This window comes from Ruditapes philippinarum, unplaced genomic scaffold (genome assembly GCF_026571515.1).
Source record: "Ruditapes philippinarum isolate M1 unplaced genomic scaffold, ASM2657151v2 ctg211_1_1_1_1, whole genome shotgun sequence".
In the NCBI taxonomy this organism is placed as follows: domain Eukaryota; kingdom Metazoa; phylum Mollusca; class Bivalvia; order Venerida; family Veneridae; genus Ruditapes; species Ruditapes philippinarum.
In genome coordinates this window covers 218,761-239,279 of record NW_026852000.1, presented here as the reverse complement: position 1 = coordinate 239,279, position 20,519 = coordinate 218,761, and the positions used below count along the sequence as shown (strand labels likewise).

The 20,519-nt window shown below is 33.9% G+C and overlaps 1 protein-coding gene across 3 annotated transcripts in view; it reads right to left on the bottom strand.

Annotated features, from left to right (window-relative positions):
• The window catches only part of LOC132745703 (rap guanine nucleotide exchange factor 1-like), a 74,583-nt gene that overhangs the window by 7,855 nt on the left and 46,209 nt on the right, over positions 1-20,519 (bottom strand). For 2 of the 3 annotated variants that reach the window (XM_060734670.1, XM_060734681.1), the window contains 9 exons: positions 20,374-20,449; positions 18,093-18,122; positions 10,574-10,748; positions 8,818-9,009; positions 5,435-5,519; positions 4,320-4,493; positions 3,808-3,909; positions 3,387-3,484; positions 1,099-1,236 (listed from right to left, as the gene is read on the bottom strand). In XM_060734670.1, the coding sequence (XP_060590653.1) occupies positions 1,099-1,236; positions 3,387-3,484; positions 3,808-3,909; positions 4,320-4,493; positions 5,435-5,519; positions 8,818-9,009; positions 10,574-10,748; positions 18,093-18,122; positions 20,374-20,449 (1,070 nt within the window). The remainder of the gene's footprint in view (positions 1-1,098; positions 1,237-3,386; positions 3,485-3,807; positions 3,910-4,319; positions 4,494-5,434; positions 5,520-8,817; positions 9,010-10,573; positions 10,749-18,092; positions 18,123-20,373; positions 20,450-20,519) is intronic. The other variant, XM_060734676.1, reaches the window with a different exon arrangement.

Here is a 20,519-nt window from a genome sequence, read left to right as displayed (position 1 = left end):
ATATCTCAAGTAATAATTGAGATATTTGACTTTACAAAAAACTTTAACCAACGCAGACGCCGACGCGGACGCTGACGCCGACGCCGGGGCGACTACAATAGCTCTCATATTCTTCGAATAGTCGAGCTAAAAACAATTCATAGATGTAGAACATTTCTTGACTATATTATACTACTGCATGTTTGTAATGTTGATTATCATTGGATAATATAAATAATCTATATACATGGCTAGAATAACGTTTTTACCCAAATAAATCTAAGAATTGCATTAAACAATATTTGCTGTTTAATTTACATTGCCTTTATTTAAATAGAAATACAAATGTAATACTATCATGGTTCAAGGGAAGTAACCTGTACTGCCATAAATCAAACATGCAAGGGAGATTATAACATTGTGACCTATGACCTCTAATAACTTTCTGGAGGTATTTCCCAGAATGCAATTCCCATCAAGTTCCATTTTCCTACAAACCTTTTCAGAGAACATCAACAAATTTCATATCCTTAAACAAAATCTAAATTCATCTTTGATATCAATTTTTTAAAGGAATTGTGCTGTATTTATTCTTTATAACAGGTTATATGTTTGATATAAACATTTGTTTGTCATGTAAGCTTCCAAACATAATTACTGGGCCAATTACCCCGTCACAAAGAAATGATAAAGTAATGATAAATGTATTGACAGTAGAAAACCTCCAAATCTGTCCCCTTCTACAGTATACCCCCCTCCAAACTTGGTTATTTGTTTGGTCCTAAATTTGTACATTTATAATTTTGTTTAAGTATGGGTATTTGACCCCTGAAAATCATATACCCCTTTGATTCCGCATTCTGAACCATCTTTTGTGACAAAAAATGCTATTATGCCATTATGAAATACCCCTGACATTCAGCCTGACTAATTTTGCTACTTGAAAAACAAAAAGTAGAAATCTCACTGAATGCTGCCAATCAATGACATATATAATGCAAAGCACTATTAAGACCTTTGCATTTGTGGTACCACAGTGCTACCATACAAAATATCACATGATCACCCATACTGAACCTCTATGTCATACAAGGTGGATTACATTAAAACAATTCTCACCATTTTTTATCCCTAAACCTTCTCATGTTGTCCAGAATATGGAATTGTTGCCAGCGTTTAGCAAAGTTGATACTTCCATCAGGTAAACAGTCTTGGTTACCAATGTTGATAAATGTTAAATCTTGTAGAATTAGGCCACTGAAAATAAAGGTCACAGTATAAATAACCAGTCATATAACCTATTATACTCTACACTATTGTCAAAATGCCAGTGTAACCTATTATACTCTACACTATTGTCAAAATGCCAGTGAGCCATGTTAATTTAAACAAGAGAGCAATAATTTCCCTTATATAGCTCACCTGAATAAAGGTTGAAACTACGGCTTAACAATGTTCATGGACAAATAAGAGAATCATCAAAAATTATTATACTTGTGTAGTCATTTCTCTTTCAAACAATTAAAGTCCATACAAACTAGAAATGTGTCATCATGCCACGGATGCCCCCGCATGCAGCCAAAATTTCAGATGGTGCATTAATTTTTTTTTTTCATTTTAAGTTCAAAGCCCTTAAAACTTTTCAATGTTAACACAAACCATTTCCATACAACGTTCAAGGCACTGAAATTATTCAGTCTTAACCTTTAGAAAAAGCATATTGCATATTTGTAGCCAAAATAATGGCTAAAAGAATGAGTGCTGAAACTGAAAGTTCAAAATTTTTCCAACATTAAGGAAAGATAAGTTTGTCTAAAATCATTGAACCATGACCATATTCAAACTTAAACTGCTTATTCCTAAGATGTATCTATATTATTTTCAAAGTGAAAGAGACATAACTCTGCCAAAAAACCATCAAACCATGACCAAATTCCAACTTGACCTGCCCATTCCTTTGACATATCCATATGTCAAATTAAAATTGAATATGTAACACTGTTAGGTAGATAATGAACAGAAACTGTAAATTTCATATTATTTTCAAAGTGAAAGGGGCATTACTCTGCCAAAAATCATTGAACCATGACCAAACTCGAACTTGGCCTGGGCATTCCAAAATCATATCCATATGTCAAATTTGAGTTGAATGTGTTGTACCATTGGGGAGATAATAAACGGAAACTGAAAATTTCATATTACTTTCAAAGTGAAAGGGGCATAACTCTGCCAAAAATCATCGAACCACGACCAAATTTGAACTTGACCTGCGCATTCCTTTGACGCATCAATATGTCACGTTTGAGTTGAATGTGTTGTACCTTGAGGGAGATAATGAACGGAAACTGAAAATTTCATATTATTTTCAAAGTAAAAGGGGCATAACTCTGCCAAAAATCATCGAACCACGACCAAATTTGAACTTGACCTGCGCATTCCTTTGACGCATCAATATGTCACGTTTGAGTTGAATGTGTTGTACCTTGAGGGAGATAATGAACGGAAACTGAAAATTTAATATTATTTTCAAAGTGAAAGGGGCATAACTCTGCCAAAAATCATCGAACCATGACCAAATTCGAACTTGACCTGTATTTTCTCATGACATATCCATATGTCAAGTTTGAGTTGATTGTGTTGTACCGTTGGGGAGATAATGAACGGAAACTGAAAATTTCATATAATTTTCAAAGTAAAAGGGGCAAAACTCTGCCAAAAATCATCGAACCATGACCAAATTCGAACTTGACCTGTATTTTCTCATAACATATCCATATGTCAAGTTTGAGTTGAATGTGTCCAACCGTTCTTGAGATAATGAACGGAAACTGAAATTTCATATTATTTTCAAAGTAAAAGGGGCATAACTCTGCCAAAAATCATCGAACCATGACCAAATTCGAACTTGACCTGTATTTTCTCATGACATATCCATATGTCAAATTTGAGTTGAATGTGCCCAACCGTTCTTAAGATAATGAACGGAAACTGATGATGACGGAATGACAGAATGACGGAAGGACGGAATGACGGAACAGGGTAACACTATATGCCCCGGCCATTACATGGCGGGGGCATAAAAACTATATTGTTCCATGTCATTCAAGTATACAGAAAGGGTCTCTGACAGGGCATGTCTATACTTACATATAAGGTATACAGGGAGGGTCAGTCTCTGACAGGGCGTGTCTGTACTTACATATAAGGTATACAGGGAGGGTCAGTCTCTGACTGGGTGTGTCTATACTTACATATAAGGTATACAGGGAGGGTCAGTCTCTGACAGGGCATGTCTATACTTACATATAAGGTATACAGGGAGGGTCAGTCTCTGACAGGGCGTGTCTGTACTTACATATAAGGTATACAGGGAGGGTCAGTCTCTGACAGGGCATGTCTATACTTACATATAAGGTATACAGGGAGGGTCAGTCTCTGACAGGGCATGTCTGTATGCCCTAAATGATCCAGAACTGTCAATTAGCTGACAAAACTCCTTTAATGCCTGAAAATATAAAATATGTATCAATTAAAATGTATGTACACATATAATCATTTATTAGTAATTGTAACTGTTAATATCACTGTTTTTGAATGTATGTACACATATAATCGTTTATTAGTAATTGTAACTGTTAATATCACTGTTTTTGAATCAAACACAAATTGTTCAAACATTAAACAATTAGCACTATCAGCAGATGATAACTGCTTTAGTAATGCGGGGATCCAAAGAGTCAACTTAAATTCAACATAAATTTTGTACCCAATTCACTTTAAACATTCAGCTTTAATCAGATAAAACTATCTTGTCTATGTTTTACTTACATCTAGGTGTTGTTTTTGCCAGTCTAACCGTCTAACAGGTGCTGAATCAAGGGCAGATAATAATGCTAAGTAAGAGTTAAAGTTGTTCATTTTTCTCAAATGCTGAAACATAAAGAAAAGTTAAAACATAAACATATAAGTTCTGTTGGCAAATTTGTAAGTTTCATTCAAGTTTATTTACAAGTCTAAAAATGAATCAAACATCTGATTTTTCTTTGACATTCTCATTGGCAAACAACCCCATATCCATGTTTCTTTGATATAGTGATTTGTTTACATGGAAGTCCCAATGTCAATAACATTGCCTATGTAACTAGACCCAAGTGATGCCCTGACATTCATGCATTCTGGCCAGAGTCTATACAACGCTACACTGTAAGTTCTTAATTTTTGTAATTTATATCTAAAATCCCTAAACAAATAATGGACAGTTCCAACGTCAAAGATGGGCAAGTCCATTTTACAAAATCAGGAAAAGTAGGAAATAAGTCTCAACATAAAAGTTCACCTACCCTCATTATTTTAATGTACTTGACCATGTACTTTTCTCGTTCTTTTGCCTCAGTCTGTAGCAATATTCTGGTACGGCACCAGTATGACATCTTGTTGAAATGTTCAGTAAACTGCGTCAAGTTAGGACTCAATTCTTCTGACTGTTCTTTTGCCCACAGTAACACTTCAGGTATCTAAACAAATATAACATTAGTTCATGTAAATATACAGTTATAATCAAATGTTTTGTCAGAAACTTTCGCAAGGATAAATAAATAAAATAAGTATTGAAGATTTTCCCTAAAATACATGTTCACTAAGCATCTACCATATGACTACGATATGACTTTAAAGAACTGAAAATAGAAATTTGCAAAGCTGCAACCTTTCAAGATAGTCCAAAATGTACATTCAGCAAAATTGTGGCCTTGGTACAACATATGATTTTACAATATTTGATTCAATTCAGATTTATCTTTAGTATTTTTCATTAAAATCTAAAACAACTTTTAAGTGTATACTTTCACATTATTTACAAGTAGATGCAAGAACTGAGACAGGATCATTTTTAAGTAACTTTCAACAAGCTTATCCAAGTATTCCTTTTCATAACATTAAAGATCTTGTAACACATTTTTTTTATGGCTTTAAATCATAAATTTGATGCTCAAATTAAGATTTATCAATATTGTAGGTCCCAAAAAGCAATAGTTATAAAGATATTACCGAATTTAACATTTCATGTAAATAAAGGGAGGTAATTAGAAATTTATTTTCTATAAAGTTTAAGTCAAATTTTACAATAAGTAATGAATGCATACATTTTAATGATTACATATAATATGCAACATTTGCAGTACATATTTTACATATTCATTGATGTTTGAAAATTGTACATATATATAATTTCACTTAAGTGTGGTTAACCACTTTGATCACAACATACAGGATCTTTAAGGGTATCAAGTTAATTGCTCATGCACACAAGCTCTATGTTTAATGAAGCCTGCACACCAAGAAAGGGGATGTGACAAGGAGAAGCAATCTTACCCATTCTATCTTATATACATGGCATATGTACTGGTATCAAGAAAATATAGACCAAAAATATAATAAACTTATGATCAAGACTCACCTCAATCTGTTGGAAGAGATTGGCATCTATTAATGTCATCTGTTCTGCTATCTCATGTGATTTAAAATGGAGTAAATCTGGACGACTGAAATAAATAAAGTAAGGAATATTATCACAAAGTAGGCACTAAAATGAACAAAGCAAAGTATACAGTCAAAATGCTTATATATAGTTGACATTTAATAAAATAGAAAACAAGAGGCCTATAAATACCCTGAAATTGCTTACCTGTGAACCCTTTTTAAATCAGAGCTCCGCCCTTCGGTGCATAACATCTGTCATGAGATGTACAATGTTAAGATGTGAGAGGACTCAATTTGAATCTTTTTTTTTTTAAACTTTACTTTTCCTCCTTTCATACTATGACATTAATGTTAAGTTTTGATTACTGTTATGTCCCTACTATTAGGTTAAATGTATACCTTTATATTATTAAATAAGTACATTTAGTGAACATGTGAAAATGCTTTATATAATAACTTACATTGTACCCGTAGCATTTCAAATTGTTGTATTTCTTTAAAGGCCCATTAAGAAATACTATCATTTTTATTTTTATTTTTCAAACTCTATCATTTTTATTTTTCAGAACATTTTTATCACTGTTATCTTTTAACAGTTTTGGCAATTGGTATAAGTATAGGGAGTAAATATTTTGTATGAAAGACAAAATACTACTTTGTTTACATTTTATACTTTTACAACACATTGCTGCACATTCAACACTACTTTCTGCCAACTTTTAACATGTAAGACGTTCTAAATTCAAAATATTATAAAACACATATCAGACCTTTCTAAAGAATCAAAATGATATTGATTTCCAAGGCATAATGTGCCTTTAATGAGTTTGTCTGTTTCCATTTTATTATCCTTTTTTTGCGGATATCAAGATGATAATTCAAAGATGATTCACCATCAGTATACAGTCTACACAGATGTGCATGTTGACCTCGCCAAAGGCTGGTCATATTACTTTCAACAAGGTAAGGTTAAAAGCATAAGTTAAATATATAGAAATATATTAAGAGGATATTTTTTCGTTTGAGTGAAATATGGAATATATTTTCACGAAACATGATTAAATGCCACATATTTTCACGAGCCGGGACGGCGAGTGTAAATATTAGGCATTTTATCATGTTGAGTGAAAATATATACCATATTTCACGAAAAACGAAAAAAACTAGAACTATCACTAAATGTGATTAATACCCCCACAAGTCTGCTTCCGAAATGAGGATGTTACTTAGTAACAGAATACCTTGTAAAAGAATTGAAACATAGAGTTATGGTTGTGGGCAATTAAAGATAATTGTGGTTCATGTATGTTGCATTTCCTTTCAATGTGGTTTACCATTGATGAAGTTTAATTGAATTACTCTGTAATAAGTCCAGAAAGACAAAAAAAAAGAACAAAGGGCAATAACTCTATAAATACTGAAGATAGAGTTATAGTTCTTGTGCACTGCACTTCCTCTTATTGTGCTTGACCATTGTATGAAGTTGTTTTGAATTCCAACCAGTACGTTTTAAGTTATGCTCCGGACAAGGAAAAGTATCAAAGGGCAGTAACTCTGTATTTTGTCAAAATGGAGTTATGGCTCTTGTGCACTGCACTTCCTTTGAATGTCCTTGACAACTGTATGAAGTTGTACTGAATTCCAAACAGTAGTTTTCAAGTTATGCTCTGGACAAGGAAAAGTAACAAAGGGCAATAACTCTGTAATTAGTCAAGATGGAGTTATGGTTCTTGTGCACTGCACTTCCCCTTATTGTGCTTGACAATTGTATGAAGTTGTTTTGAATTCCAACCAGTAGTTTTCAAGTCATGCTCTGGACAAGGAAAAGTAACAAAGGGCAGTAACTCTGTAATTAGTCAAGATGGAGTTATGGTTCTTATGCACTGCACTTCCTCTCAATGTGCTTGACCATTGTATGAAGTTATAATGAATTCCAACAATAAGTCTTCAAGTTATGGTCCGGACAAAAGAAAGCAATGGAAAAGTAACAAAGGGCAATAACTCTGTAATTAGTCAAGATGGAGTTATGGTTCTTGTGCACTGCACTTCCCCTTATTGTGCTTGACCATTGTATGAAGTTGTTTTGAATTCCAACCAGTAGTTTTAAAGTCATGCTCTGGACAAGGAAAAGACACAAAGGGCAGTTACTCTGTAATAAGTCAAAATGGAGTTATGGTTCTTGTGCACTGCACTTACTCTCAATGTGCTGGACCATTGTATGAAGTTATAATGAATTCCAACAATTAGTCTTCAAGTTATGGTCCGGACAAAAGAAAGCAATGGAAAAGTAATAAAGGGCAATAACTCTGTAATTACTTTAAATAGAGTTATGGTTCTTATGCACTGCACTTCCTCTCAATGTGCTTGACCATTGTATGTAGTTATATTGAATTCCAACCATTAGTCTTCAAGTAATGCTCCGGACAAAAAAAAGAAGGCAATTGAAAAGCAACAAAGGGCAATAACTCTGTAATTACTTTAGATAGAGTTATGGTTCTTGTGCACTGCACTTCCCCTTATTGTGTTTGACAATTGTATGAAGTTGTTTTGAATTCCAACCAGTAGTTTTCAAGTTATGCCATGGACAAGGAAAAGTAACAAAGGGCAATAACTCTGTAATTAGTCAAGATTGAGTTATGTTTCTTACGCACTGCACTTCCTCTCAATGTGCTTGATCATTGTATGTAGTTATATTGAATTCCAACCATTAGTCTTCAAGTTATGCTCCGGACAAGGAAAATGCAACGGACAAAAAAAAAAGCAATGGAAAAGTAACAAAGGGCAATAACTCTGTAATTACTTTAGATAGAGTTATGGTTCTTGTGCACTGCACTTCCCCTTATTGTGTTTGACAATTGTATGAAGTTGTTTTGAATTCCAACCAGTAGTTTTCAAGTTATGCCTGGACAAGGAAAAGTAACAAAGGGCAATAACTCTGTAATTAGTCAAGATAGAGTTATGGTTCTTGTGCACTGCACTTTCCTCTCAATGTGCTTGACCATTGTATGTAGTTATATTGAATTCCAACCATTAGTTTTAAAGTTATGCTCCGGACAAGGAAAATGCAACGGACGTCTGGACCGACCGACCGACCGACCGACCGACCGCCCGACCGACCAACCGACCGACCGACCGACCGACCACTGGGTGACTCCTATATACCCCCCCAAACTTCGTTTTTGGGGGTATAATAACCTTTTTATTTAATTTCAAGTCCCTTAAAATAAATATGAGTTTTGACTCCGCCCACTTTCATATTTATATTTCATATTTATTTTTAAAAAATATGAAATATATTTGACTGATATAGCACCATATTTCATAGGTAAAATTAAATAAAAACACTTATATTGTACTTACTTTGTAGTTACAGAAATTGAAGACAGAGGTGTATTATGTTCTTGATGATGTACTTCCTGTACTTTTTTGGCCTCAACTTTCTCAATCAGTTTCATACGTAGGACACGAGCTAGTGTGAGATCACCTTGACACAACAGTTCAAACACGAGTTCCTTCATAATACCAATCATCTTTTCATCTAACTCTAACAAACTGAAATAATATCATCACAGTTATTTCATTTCTTTATAACAGCACAACAATGTATACTGCAATGCAGTGCCGACCCATATAAACCACAATTTTCTCTAGAAATTTTTTATCATTATCATGTTTTTCAACTACTTCAATCACTGTAACCTTATTAACGACTGTAGAAACACAAGTCCTCTTTTATTTTACTGTTTGTCAAAGACTTCAGAGTGTAATTGACACCTAAAATCCAACATATTTACATAGAAATGTATTTAAGGGTTTGTAGGGCTTTTTAAACATTTCCAAATTGAATTGTAACTTTAAATTTATATTAGCTTAACCCATTACTTCATGAGCATTTTGTGAAAAATGGCTGTTTTCATTGAAAAGTCTCCCGTTACAAGTTCAAATTGCTATAATACTATAAAAACTGCTTCAACACTAATCAAACTTGGCACAAATGTTGACTGGACCATTGCCCTTGCAACAACATGCTAAGGCCTCAATTTTTTGTTACCATGGCAACGAGGGGACATCTCAAAATTGCCAAAAATTACTATTTTGCGTTGATTTTTTCCATCAAAATTGATTTCAAAGTGCTGCAACTTCTCAATATATTGAGATAGAGTCAAATGCTTTTCAGCGTTGGTTACACGTTACCTTATGATCAATCTGGGGTTATTTATAGCCTCTCACAAGTCCAAAATTTTCTTGGCGATGAGGGGGACTCCGCCCCCCTTCAAACCCCCAAAACAGAAGGGGGCACATCCCCCTTCTGGCAACCGCCTGATGTATCTTTTGGTTGGGAGGCCGCGCCGAAAAAGAGGTCACTTTTTTTAACAACATTTCTCAAACAATAACAAGTGTTGGGGGCCTAAATAAGGCATTTTTTCACCATTTGAGACAACAAAAAGGGGGGGGGGGGTGAAAAAGGCGTTAAAAGGCGTGTATATAACGTAATGGGTTAATTGATACAGAATTTATTTTATCTTGTTGTGAAGGAAGCTTTAAGTTAATATATAAATAAACTTTAAAGTCCTGTCCTGGAACATACCCTTTAAAAGTCATATGGTGACCTTACAGCTTTACATGTGGCAGAAGAGCTGACCTCACTTGCCACTCTGTGCATTTTTTCCAGGCACAAGCAGGCACCTGAGTAGAACCACTTACATTCAGTAAGCTGGCTGCATAGCTTCCTCAAATAATTATAAGAATTCAAAGTTCCCGGCATGATTCCAACCCAGAGCAGCGAGGGGTCAGTGGCAATCCTGGAACCATCCAGTACTTATAGGCAATGAGTGAAATGTGACTTGTTCAAGTTAACAACAGCTTGCCCCTAACACTCCTACCTAGATTACTAATTAGATGAAACAGATGCTGTTTTCATATATCATTCATGATATCCGTTTTCATCATTTATACACGGAAATAAGGCAACAGATATTCAATAAGATATCAAAAAGTGATATTACTATAACACCAGTAAACAAATATAATAGAATAGACTGTTATGATAAATAAATACCCACATGTCTGATATCAAAACACAAGTTAAGTCTGAAGTCAAAAAGTTCTGAATTACCTCATTAAGTCGATGACCCTGATGAGCAGGAATAGAGCATTGCGAGCGGATTTCTTCCTCGTAACATCCGGTGAATACTGGAATTTGTTGAACCGGTACAGCAGTTTGTCCACCAGTTCACGTGAAGACAAATAGGTACGATATGTCGTCAGGAACGCCTCTTGATACATAAACTCTGTCAATACACGTCATTCATTATACAACAAGTGTTATTTCAAATTGAACGCATTTTCAAAACATCAATATGTTGTTTATTACATATATGTAAAAAAAGGTTCATTAAATGCTTTCATTATTTATTTTTTTATAGAAGTGACATAATACAGTAAGATGTTACAGCCCGGTGTATTCATGACATAATGCTTATCTTGCTTTATATATGTTTAAAATGATATAAATTTACATATGAGCCGCGCCATGACAAAACCAACATAGTGCGTTTGCGACCAGCATGGATCCAGACCAGCCTGCGCATCCACACAGTCTGATCAGGATCCATGCTGTTTGCTTACAAACCCTATAACAAGTAGAGAAACTGATAGCGAACAGCATGGATCCTGATCAGACTGCGCGGATGCGCAGGCTGGTCTGGATTCATGCTGGTCGCAAACCCATTATGTTGGTTTTGTCATGGCGCGGCTTATATTTTTACAAACAATGATAATACTCGAGACCAAACTGTCTTAGTCAACGAGCAATAAGATTTATCTGCAATTAATATAATTATACATGTATACATAATTTCTCAGATTTATAGCTACATCTACATTAATATTTTAAACATACATAAAAATACATATCCAACATTACGTTCAAATATATCTCTGAACACTAAATGCTTCATGAACAAAATATGTTTAAAAAAGTTCAACTACTTTCATTGATCTTTTACAGAAATGAGAAACTCTGCACTGTAACGTTTGTTAATGAGTCAGATAATAGATTCAAACCAACAATCAAAAGAAATTTATATAGTAATATTAACACTTAATATTAGACATTCAAAGTGCAATATTATTGACTGTAAATACGAGAAATTCAAACTGTAATATTCACTTCAAACATATGCAATCTATCTTGTTGTTTTCTTCTACCTTTTTGTTTAATATAATCTCCCTACTCAACGCCTTGTGAATTTATAATTTCTACAGAACATGGATTTTCAAAATCACACTATGCATGAGTGATTCATCAATAATATTTTACTTTATAATAGTACATCTGTATAAAAAATCATCTTAATTGGCAAAACTGAATCAATAATTTAACAACATTATCTTTAATATCCCCAGCAAATTGCTTAATTGTTAAAGTCGTATGATATCTTTAACCACTATAAAAGTAGCATATCATTTACCACTGTTACAGAAGCATATAATTTACCACTGTTACAGTAGCATATGATTTACCACTGTTACAGTAGCATATGATTTACCACTGTTACAGAAACATATAATTTACCAGTGTTACAGTAGCATATAGTTTACCACTGTTACAGTAGCATATAATTCACCACTGTTACAGTAGCAAATGATTTACCACTGTTTCAGCAGCATATAAATTCACCACTGTTACAGTAGCAAATGATTTACCACTGTTACAGTAGCAAATGATTTACCACTGTTACAGAAACACATAATTCACCACTGTTACAGTAGCATATAATTCACCACTGTTACAGTAGCATATAATTCACCACTGTTACAGTAGCATATAATTCACCACTATTACAGTAGCATATAATTCACCACTGTTACAGTAGCATATAATTCACCACTGTTACAGTAGCATATAATTCACCACTGAAACAGTAGCATATAATTCACCACTGTTACAGAAGCAAATGATTTACCACTGTTACAGTAGCAAATGATTTACCACTGTTACAGAAACACATAATTCACCACTGTTACAGTAGCATATAGTTTACCACTGTTACAGTAGCATATAATTCACCACTGTTACAGTAGCATATAATTCACCACTATTACAGTAGCATATAATTCACCACTGTTACAGTAGCATATAATTCACCACTGTTACAGTAGCAAATGATTTACCACTGTTTCAGCAGCATATAAATTCACCACTGTTACAGTAGCAAATGATTTACCACTGTTACAGTAGCATATAATTCACCACTGTTACAGAATAACACAATTTACCACTGAAACAGTAGCATATAATTCACCACTGTTACAGTAGCATTTTATTCACCACTATTACAGTAGCATATAATTAACCACTGTTACAGTAGCATATAATTCACCACTATTACAGTAGCATATAATTCACCACTGTTACAGTAGCAAATGATTCACCACTGTTACAGTAGCATATAATTCACCTCTGTTACAGTAGCATATAATTCACCACTGTTACAGTAGTATATAATTCACCACTATTACAGTAGCATATAATTCACCTCTGTTACAGTAGCATATAATTCACCACTGTTACAGTAGCATATAATTCACCACTGTTACAGAATAACACAATTTACCACTGAAACAGTAGCATATAATTAACAACTGTTACAGTAGCATATAATTTACCACTGTTACAGAATAACACAATTTACCACTGAAACAGTAGCATATAATTTACAACTGTTACAGTAGCATATAATTTACCAAAGGTACTGGTACACCAGTTTAACAGGTTGAAAACTCTCTACAGTATTATACCTATCACCATCCATCACAAGCAACATGCACACTATATCTAACAAAGTACACAAACAACATGCTGGTTCTATTCTTATAAAACATCTTCACTTCCTAATCCTAAAACCTACTGGAACCAAAAATGCTTAATCTGTGCCACCAGTATAGAGCCAGGCCAGCCTGTACAACCAAGCAGTCAAACCAAGCACTATACTATTGGTAGCTCAAGTTTTGTATTTTGATATTGAAATCCCTTAAACTTTGAAAGGACAGCTGCAAATTCAAAGCAATGCAAATCTATTAAACAAAATTTAGCATGTTAATGGTTAAGTCATTCATTGCCATACACTTCTTGTATTTCATATATTCTTTAAGAGACAATAATTAATATCCAAATAAAATACTTCCAACTTAATCAAAATTGTGTCCCTAAAACATTATAGAAAAAGAAATAAGGACTTATAACGAAAAAATGTTAATTAATAGAAAATATTTCATTTATGATCCCAAATTATAAATACCAATGGATATAATTCACTTAGAGTTTAATTCAACCTTAAGGCAGAAATAACACTTCCCAGTTTTCACCAAAAATTTGTGCACATAGAAGCAAAAAAGTGAATAGATTTTTCAGAAAATGGAGGGAGGGGGTTCTTACAAAATGCTAACAGATTATAAGATAGGGGGAACTTAAAAAAAGTAAATAGATTTTAAGAATAAGAGGGGAATCTTACATGGTGCTAAGTGATAGACAAACTTCAGTATTTATTACAAACCAAGCAAATACCCTAAACAAATTTTGTGGTGCAATCAAAGCAAGACATGCTGTGTGAGTTTATTTAAATAAACACTTCTAGACCGACTGGGCATAATAGTCATGTGCAGCAAAACTAATACGAAAGGACAATGATGGCCTTATTGCTTGCCAGGATGAAACCTGCAATTTCTTTTATCTCATTCCTTGTGAGCAAAGCTTAAAACTGATTTTTATCTAAAAAATTCCTAAACAAGCCATTATAAAAGCAATTAAACGACCCAGCAAAGCTGTGACTTGAGATCATATTCCGACCAATCTCAGTACAGGTGCAAAAGGTTTGGCTGCAAGTTTAATATAAGCTCCAAGAATACTGGTTTCAGAAGAGAAGATTTAAAAATACTTCTTTCACAAGCCAAATTAAGCCAAAGTGATCAAAATCAAGTGACCCCTGGGTGGGGTCAATTTTGACCTCAAGATCATAACTTGAAAAATCTTAGTAGAAGTCAAAGGGTAGTACCACATGACAGTATGCTCTTAGCCTTCCTTTTTATAAGCAAAAAATTAAATTTGTTTCCTGTTGCCATGGTAACCAATATTCTGCATGACATGAAATGGTTTCCATCATTTCAACTATGATAAGGGTTCATATAAGGAGATTTTGTTTAAGAAATGTTAAGAAGATGAAAGGTAATCACTTTATTACATACAATCTACACTGATAGGGAGGTCCTAACAGTCCACTATGATACATTGTTCCACATGGGCTAAAATGGATTCCACTTTTTGATATCTCTACAAGTTTTGTTGTTTGGTTTTATGGCACACCAACACAATTTTGGTCATATTGCGCCTAAAACAAGAGATGGATTTTTTGCCAACCTCACGTGTTACAAACTTGAAGCAACACCATGGGTCAAAGCCATCTCACCTGCTGGAGCTAAGAGATGCATAGACTCCAGAAATATGAACCCATTTAGCACTAACATACATTATAAATGATTTAAAAAAATATAGGGGATGTAGCTATTTAGCAAGGATCTAGGTTACAATAGTATATGTGAAATACAATGAGATGAAATTCTCTTAGATTTTTAAAAAATTCTAAATATTTCAAAATAAAGACACTTAGGCATGTTTCTTGTACTGTTTGCCAGATCATATAAGAATCTGAGCTTTATCGAAACAAAATTTTTATCTCAAAAACATCTTTTTTCTCTATTCTGAAGCATTGCCAGAAAATATTGTTTGTACTCATAAATGAAACAGATACATGAAAAAGATATGGTGAATATTACATCAAGAAACTGTTACTCTTTTTAGCTTTACATAAACAAAATTTCTCTACAAACAAAAATAAATCAAATTTTACTTTACTAACAATAAGGCCAAATCAATTCTACCATTTAGCTGATGTCTTAATCAAAGAAAATTATATTTCAAGCCTATGAGCAGGACATTTGGGACTTTAACAGGAAAAGAAAAGTGAATACCACTGAGTTGTCTATTTAATTCAGCATGACAAAGTTTGAAATGACACTGTTTTCTTCTCATTTTAAATCTATTGTGAATCAAGTCTTTAAAATTATTTTGTTATCAAAATGTGTATAAATTTAATCCTCTGTCACAAGGACAAAAGTAAACTCATAACTTAATACTGTTTTAAAGTTTTTACAAGGACAGTGGCAGTGAAATATGATCCTCAATGTCACATTGAGGATAAAAAAGAACATCTTTTCTTCTCTTTAAGTCTCAGTGACCTTGACCCAATTGACCTGTTTCACCATATAAGGGTTCAGGTCAATGAAAGGTTCAACACAACATAGAATTCAGAGTTATGTGAAGCAAAGACCAAATGGCGGAACTGATAAATCTTGAAGTGCTTATCAATAGCTAATCTAAAACAAGAACCGGTTGAACCGGGTGATGCTCCCCGAGAAGGTTCTGGACACAGGAAAGTATAAAAAAAAATGAACAAAGGGCAATAACTCCAAAATTACACCAGGCTTTGTTTAGGTTCTTGAAGCGTTGCAGTTCTATCCAATTATATCTAGCTACCTACAAAGTTTCATGTTGATATCTCTAATAGTTTTAAAGTAATGTCCAGGACAAAAGTCAAAAAGTAAAAATAAACAAAGGGCAATTACTTCAAAATAAGGCAAGGCAGAAGTAATGATTCTTAAGCACTGCACTTCCACCCAATGAGACCTATCTATCTACAAAGTTTCATGTTGATATCTCTTATAATTTTAGAATAATGTCCCAGACAAAGTTCAAAGTGTCAAAATGAACAAAGGGCAATAACTACAAAAGAAGGCAAGACAGTGTTACAGTTCTTGTGCACTGCAAACTTACTCAATGAGATCTATCTACCTACAAAGTTTCATGTTGATATCTCTTATACATTAAGAAATATGTCCCGGACAAAGTTCAAAGTGTAAAAAATAAACGAAGGGGGATAATTCAAAAATTAGGCAAGGCAGAGTTAAGGTTCTTGTTCACTGCACACCTACTCAATGAGATCTATATACTACAAAGTTTCATGTTGATACCTCTTATACTTTTAGAGTTATGTCCTGGACAAAGTTCAAAGTGTAAAATAAACAAAGGGGGATAATTCAAAAATTAGACAAGGCAGAGTTACGGTTCTTGTGCACTGCAAACCTACTCAATGAGAACTATCTACCTACAAAGTTTCATGCTGATACCTCTTATACTTTTAGAGTTATGTCCCGGACAAATTTCAAAGTGTAAAATAAACAAAGGGGATAATTCAAAAATTAGGCAAGGCAGAGTTACAGTTCTTGTGCACTGCACACCTACTCAATGAGATCTATCTACCTACAAAGTTTCATGTTGATACCTCTTATACTTTTAGAGTTATGTCCTGGACAAAGTTCAAAGTGTAAAATAAACAAAGGGGGATAATTCAAAAATTAGGCAAGGCAGAGTTACTGTTCTTGTGCACTGCACTTTTACTCAATGAGATCTATCTACCTACAAAGTTTCATGTTGATACCTCTTATACTTTTAGAGTTATGTCCCGGACAAATTTCAAAGTGTAAAATAAACAAAGGGGGGTAATTCAAAAATTAGGCAAGGCAGAGTTACGGTTCTTGTGCACTGCACACCTACTCAATGAGATCTATCTACCTACAAAGTTTCATGTTGATACCTCTTATTCTTTTAGAGTTATATCCCGGACAAAGTTCAAAGTGTAAAATAAACAAAGGGGGATAATTCAAAAATTAGGCAAGGCAGAGTTACGGTTCTTGTGCACTGCACTTCTACTCAATGAGATCTATCTACCTACAAAGTTTCATGTTGATACCTCTTATACTTTTAGAGTTATGTCCCGGACAAAGTTCAAAGTGTAAAAATAAACAAAGGGGAATAATTCAAAAATTAGGCAAGGCAGAGTTACGGTTCTTGCGCACTGCACACCTACTCAATGAGATCTATCTACCTACAAAGTTTCATGTTGATACCTCTTGTTGTTTCAAAGTTATGTCCCGGACAAGAAAAGGGGACGGACGGACGGAAACGGACGGACGGCCGGACGGACGGACGGACAAGGCGGCGACTATATGCTCCCCCGAAATTTTTTCGGGGAGCATAATTATACTCCAATTTGAGTATAAAGATCCCATTGCATTTAAATCAACCAGGAAATAAAAACTCAGTTTTGGTAAAAAACAAAATCACAGATTTACATCCAACATAATTAAATTAAAACAGATTTAACCCTTAACCTGCTGAATTTCTTAAATGGACTTGTCCAGCTTCCATTTTTGGAACTGTCTATTATTGATTTTAGGGATAACAAGTTGAAATTTGAAATTGGTTAGCCAGCTGTGTTATAGAGCCTAGCTAGCTGGTCTGTGACAAAATATGATTTTGGGAAATGCCAATCACTTAAGATTTCCAGCAAGTTAAAGTTTAAACCTCTATGGGTTTATTTTTTTACATAAATTAAGTTTCAAACAATGTCATTTCACACTCAGGGGGGGTGTTGGTAAGTGCATGATGCATGAGTTTCTATGGTATTCTAGAATAGATAGATTAAGATAGACAGACAGACGCACAATAGACTGCTTACCTTGCTGGTTAACTAAATCACTGTGTGAGCCTTTATAGTTGGAGAAAAAAATATGAAAACCAGTCCAAAATATTGTTGTTGTTGTTGTTTTTAGATAAGTCACAAGTGTTTATACAGTTAAACTTCGTTCGCTCGAACTCGGATCGCTCGAATACCTCCATTCGCTCGAACTCATCGCCCAGTCCCGGCAAAGTTCCTATATAATATATATTGTTCTACCTCGGATCGCTCGAACACCTATCGCTCGAACTCTCGAACCTGATCTCTGGTCCCTTCGGCAGATATATAGTGAAAATCACACCTTTTCGGTCGAACACAAAAAGACAAGTCGGCTGTCCTAAATAAATGACAGTCGGCGACACATGTTTTTAACACCTTGTGATCGTGACAAAGGCAATTAAGGTTAATTATTACAAAATAAGGGGTGTTGTTACCGATTTGTTTGTTATGATAATATTGTTGATTTGCCGTTTATGGTAACGATAAAAAGAAAATAACTCGTGGAATAAGTGAAATATGCAAAAGTCAATAAAGAATGACGTTTACCCGGACAGCTTTAATTACAACCGTAGTTCATGTAACGTGAATTATATACTTGTACGGGAGTTTATATTAGTAAATGACTACAAATAAATGCTGCTGTAAAACTTTTTCTTAAATATTTCATTAATTTATTTGGTTTTAAATTAAATTAATCCCATTATAAACATATAGATATATTTTGAACATTGTTCAACAAGTTTGGTCTGATTGCCCAATCGAACTCAACCAATTACAATATGCATGAATATAGATTAACACAACGTACCGTTAATACAAAATTGAAAACACTGGGATAATAATTCTGAATATGACATATTCGAGGAACAAATGTACTAACAAACACTTATATTGACGTATTTATCATTTGACCGATGTCTGCTAGAAAACCTTTAGGCATATGATCAACGTAATAATAGTTCAACCTCGGTTGGCTCGAACTACCGATCTCTCGAACAAATTTGCACAGGCCCTCCGAGTTCGAGCGAACGAAGTTCGACTGTATATGTTTTATTCTTTCCAGATCCAGTCCTAATTTGTTTTTTACATCAGAAATATGAGGGATGTAGAAGATGTCAATGAGTTATAGAGAAGACATTTAGCAATAAAAAAACCTAAACATTTTTGTCATGTTTTTTATTCCACCAAAAATTTAGTTCTCAGAAAATACATTGACACAAAACCTCTAGTTTAATTAATAATGATCTGACATTGCATATCAAATAAGAACAAATAAATATTATAAAAAATGTATTTCTCTTAATGATAATATATTGCAGACAGTTTATGATATATCATATACCTGTGTCGACTCCGTAAACACAGAATGATGTAATATCAGAACATAATGTATTTTCAGGGTATGTAATAAGTCGAGTATAAAATTCAAGTAGATTCCATAGTAATTTATCAAACTTGTTGAATAAAACCGTATAAAGCTAGCAAATGGCTCACCTGCTTCGTACAGATTTATTCAACTCCTTCAACAAATTCAATACAGAACCCGCACTGATTTAATATCTTCAATACATGATAATAATGAATTATCTAGATGCAATCACAATAATCATGCTAGAACAAAGTTCAACTTTGGTCAAACACCACTAATAAACAACTACAATAAACAGCTGAAAACAGCTCCCTCCATCATTCCGCTATCAATACAACAATATCAAGCTTTAACCCTTAAACCTTTGCCACCAGTATAGAGCCAGGCTAGCCTGAACATTCCTACAGTCTGACCAGGCTCTATACTGGTTGGTAGCTCAATTTTTGTATTTGGATATTGAAATCCCTGAAACTTTGAATGGACTGTTCCAAATTCAAAGCTGGGCAAATCCATTATTCAAATTCAGCAGGTTAAGGTTTAAAATGTGTTGTATGAAAGATGTTTGGACAAAACTTCCTTTTAACCACTATAAGAATGTATATAAAAAGTGTCATTCATGTTTTAAATTTTAATTTCCATGCTTATAAACTTATAAAAATATCTCTTCACTGATATGACCTAATCATTTTACAGCTGTGACCACATAATAATATAGCATACTTCATAATGTAAACGAAATATAAAGGAAATTAAAATGATGTTAAATGTTTTCAATTCACCACTTGTTTTAGCATAATTGGTAAGTTCGAAATGAACATAAATTAACAATGAAATGTATATAACAATAGAAAGTTTGCACCATACACATTGGTTAAGGTCGGTTAACAAGTTTTAGATTGACAGATTACGTACCGGTTTTGTTGGCCGCAGTAGCATGTACAACAAGTGCGTCTATAGCCCCTCCACGTATATCTGGACCATCTTCTCCCTGGAAATACACAAATGCAATAATTATAAATCTAAAATCAAGCGGTCTATGTTTCTAGCTGACCACCATC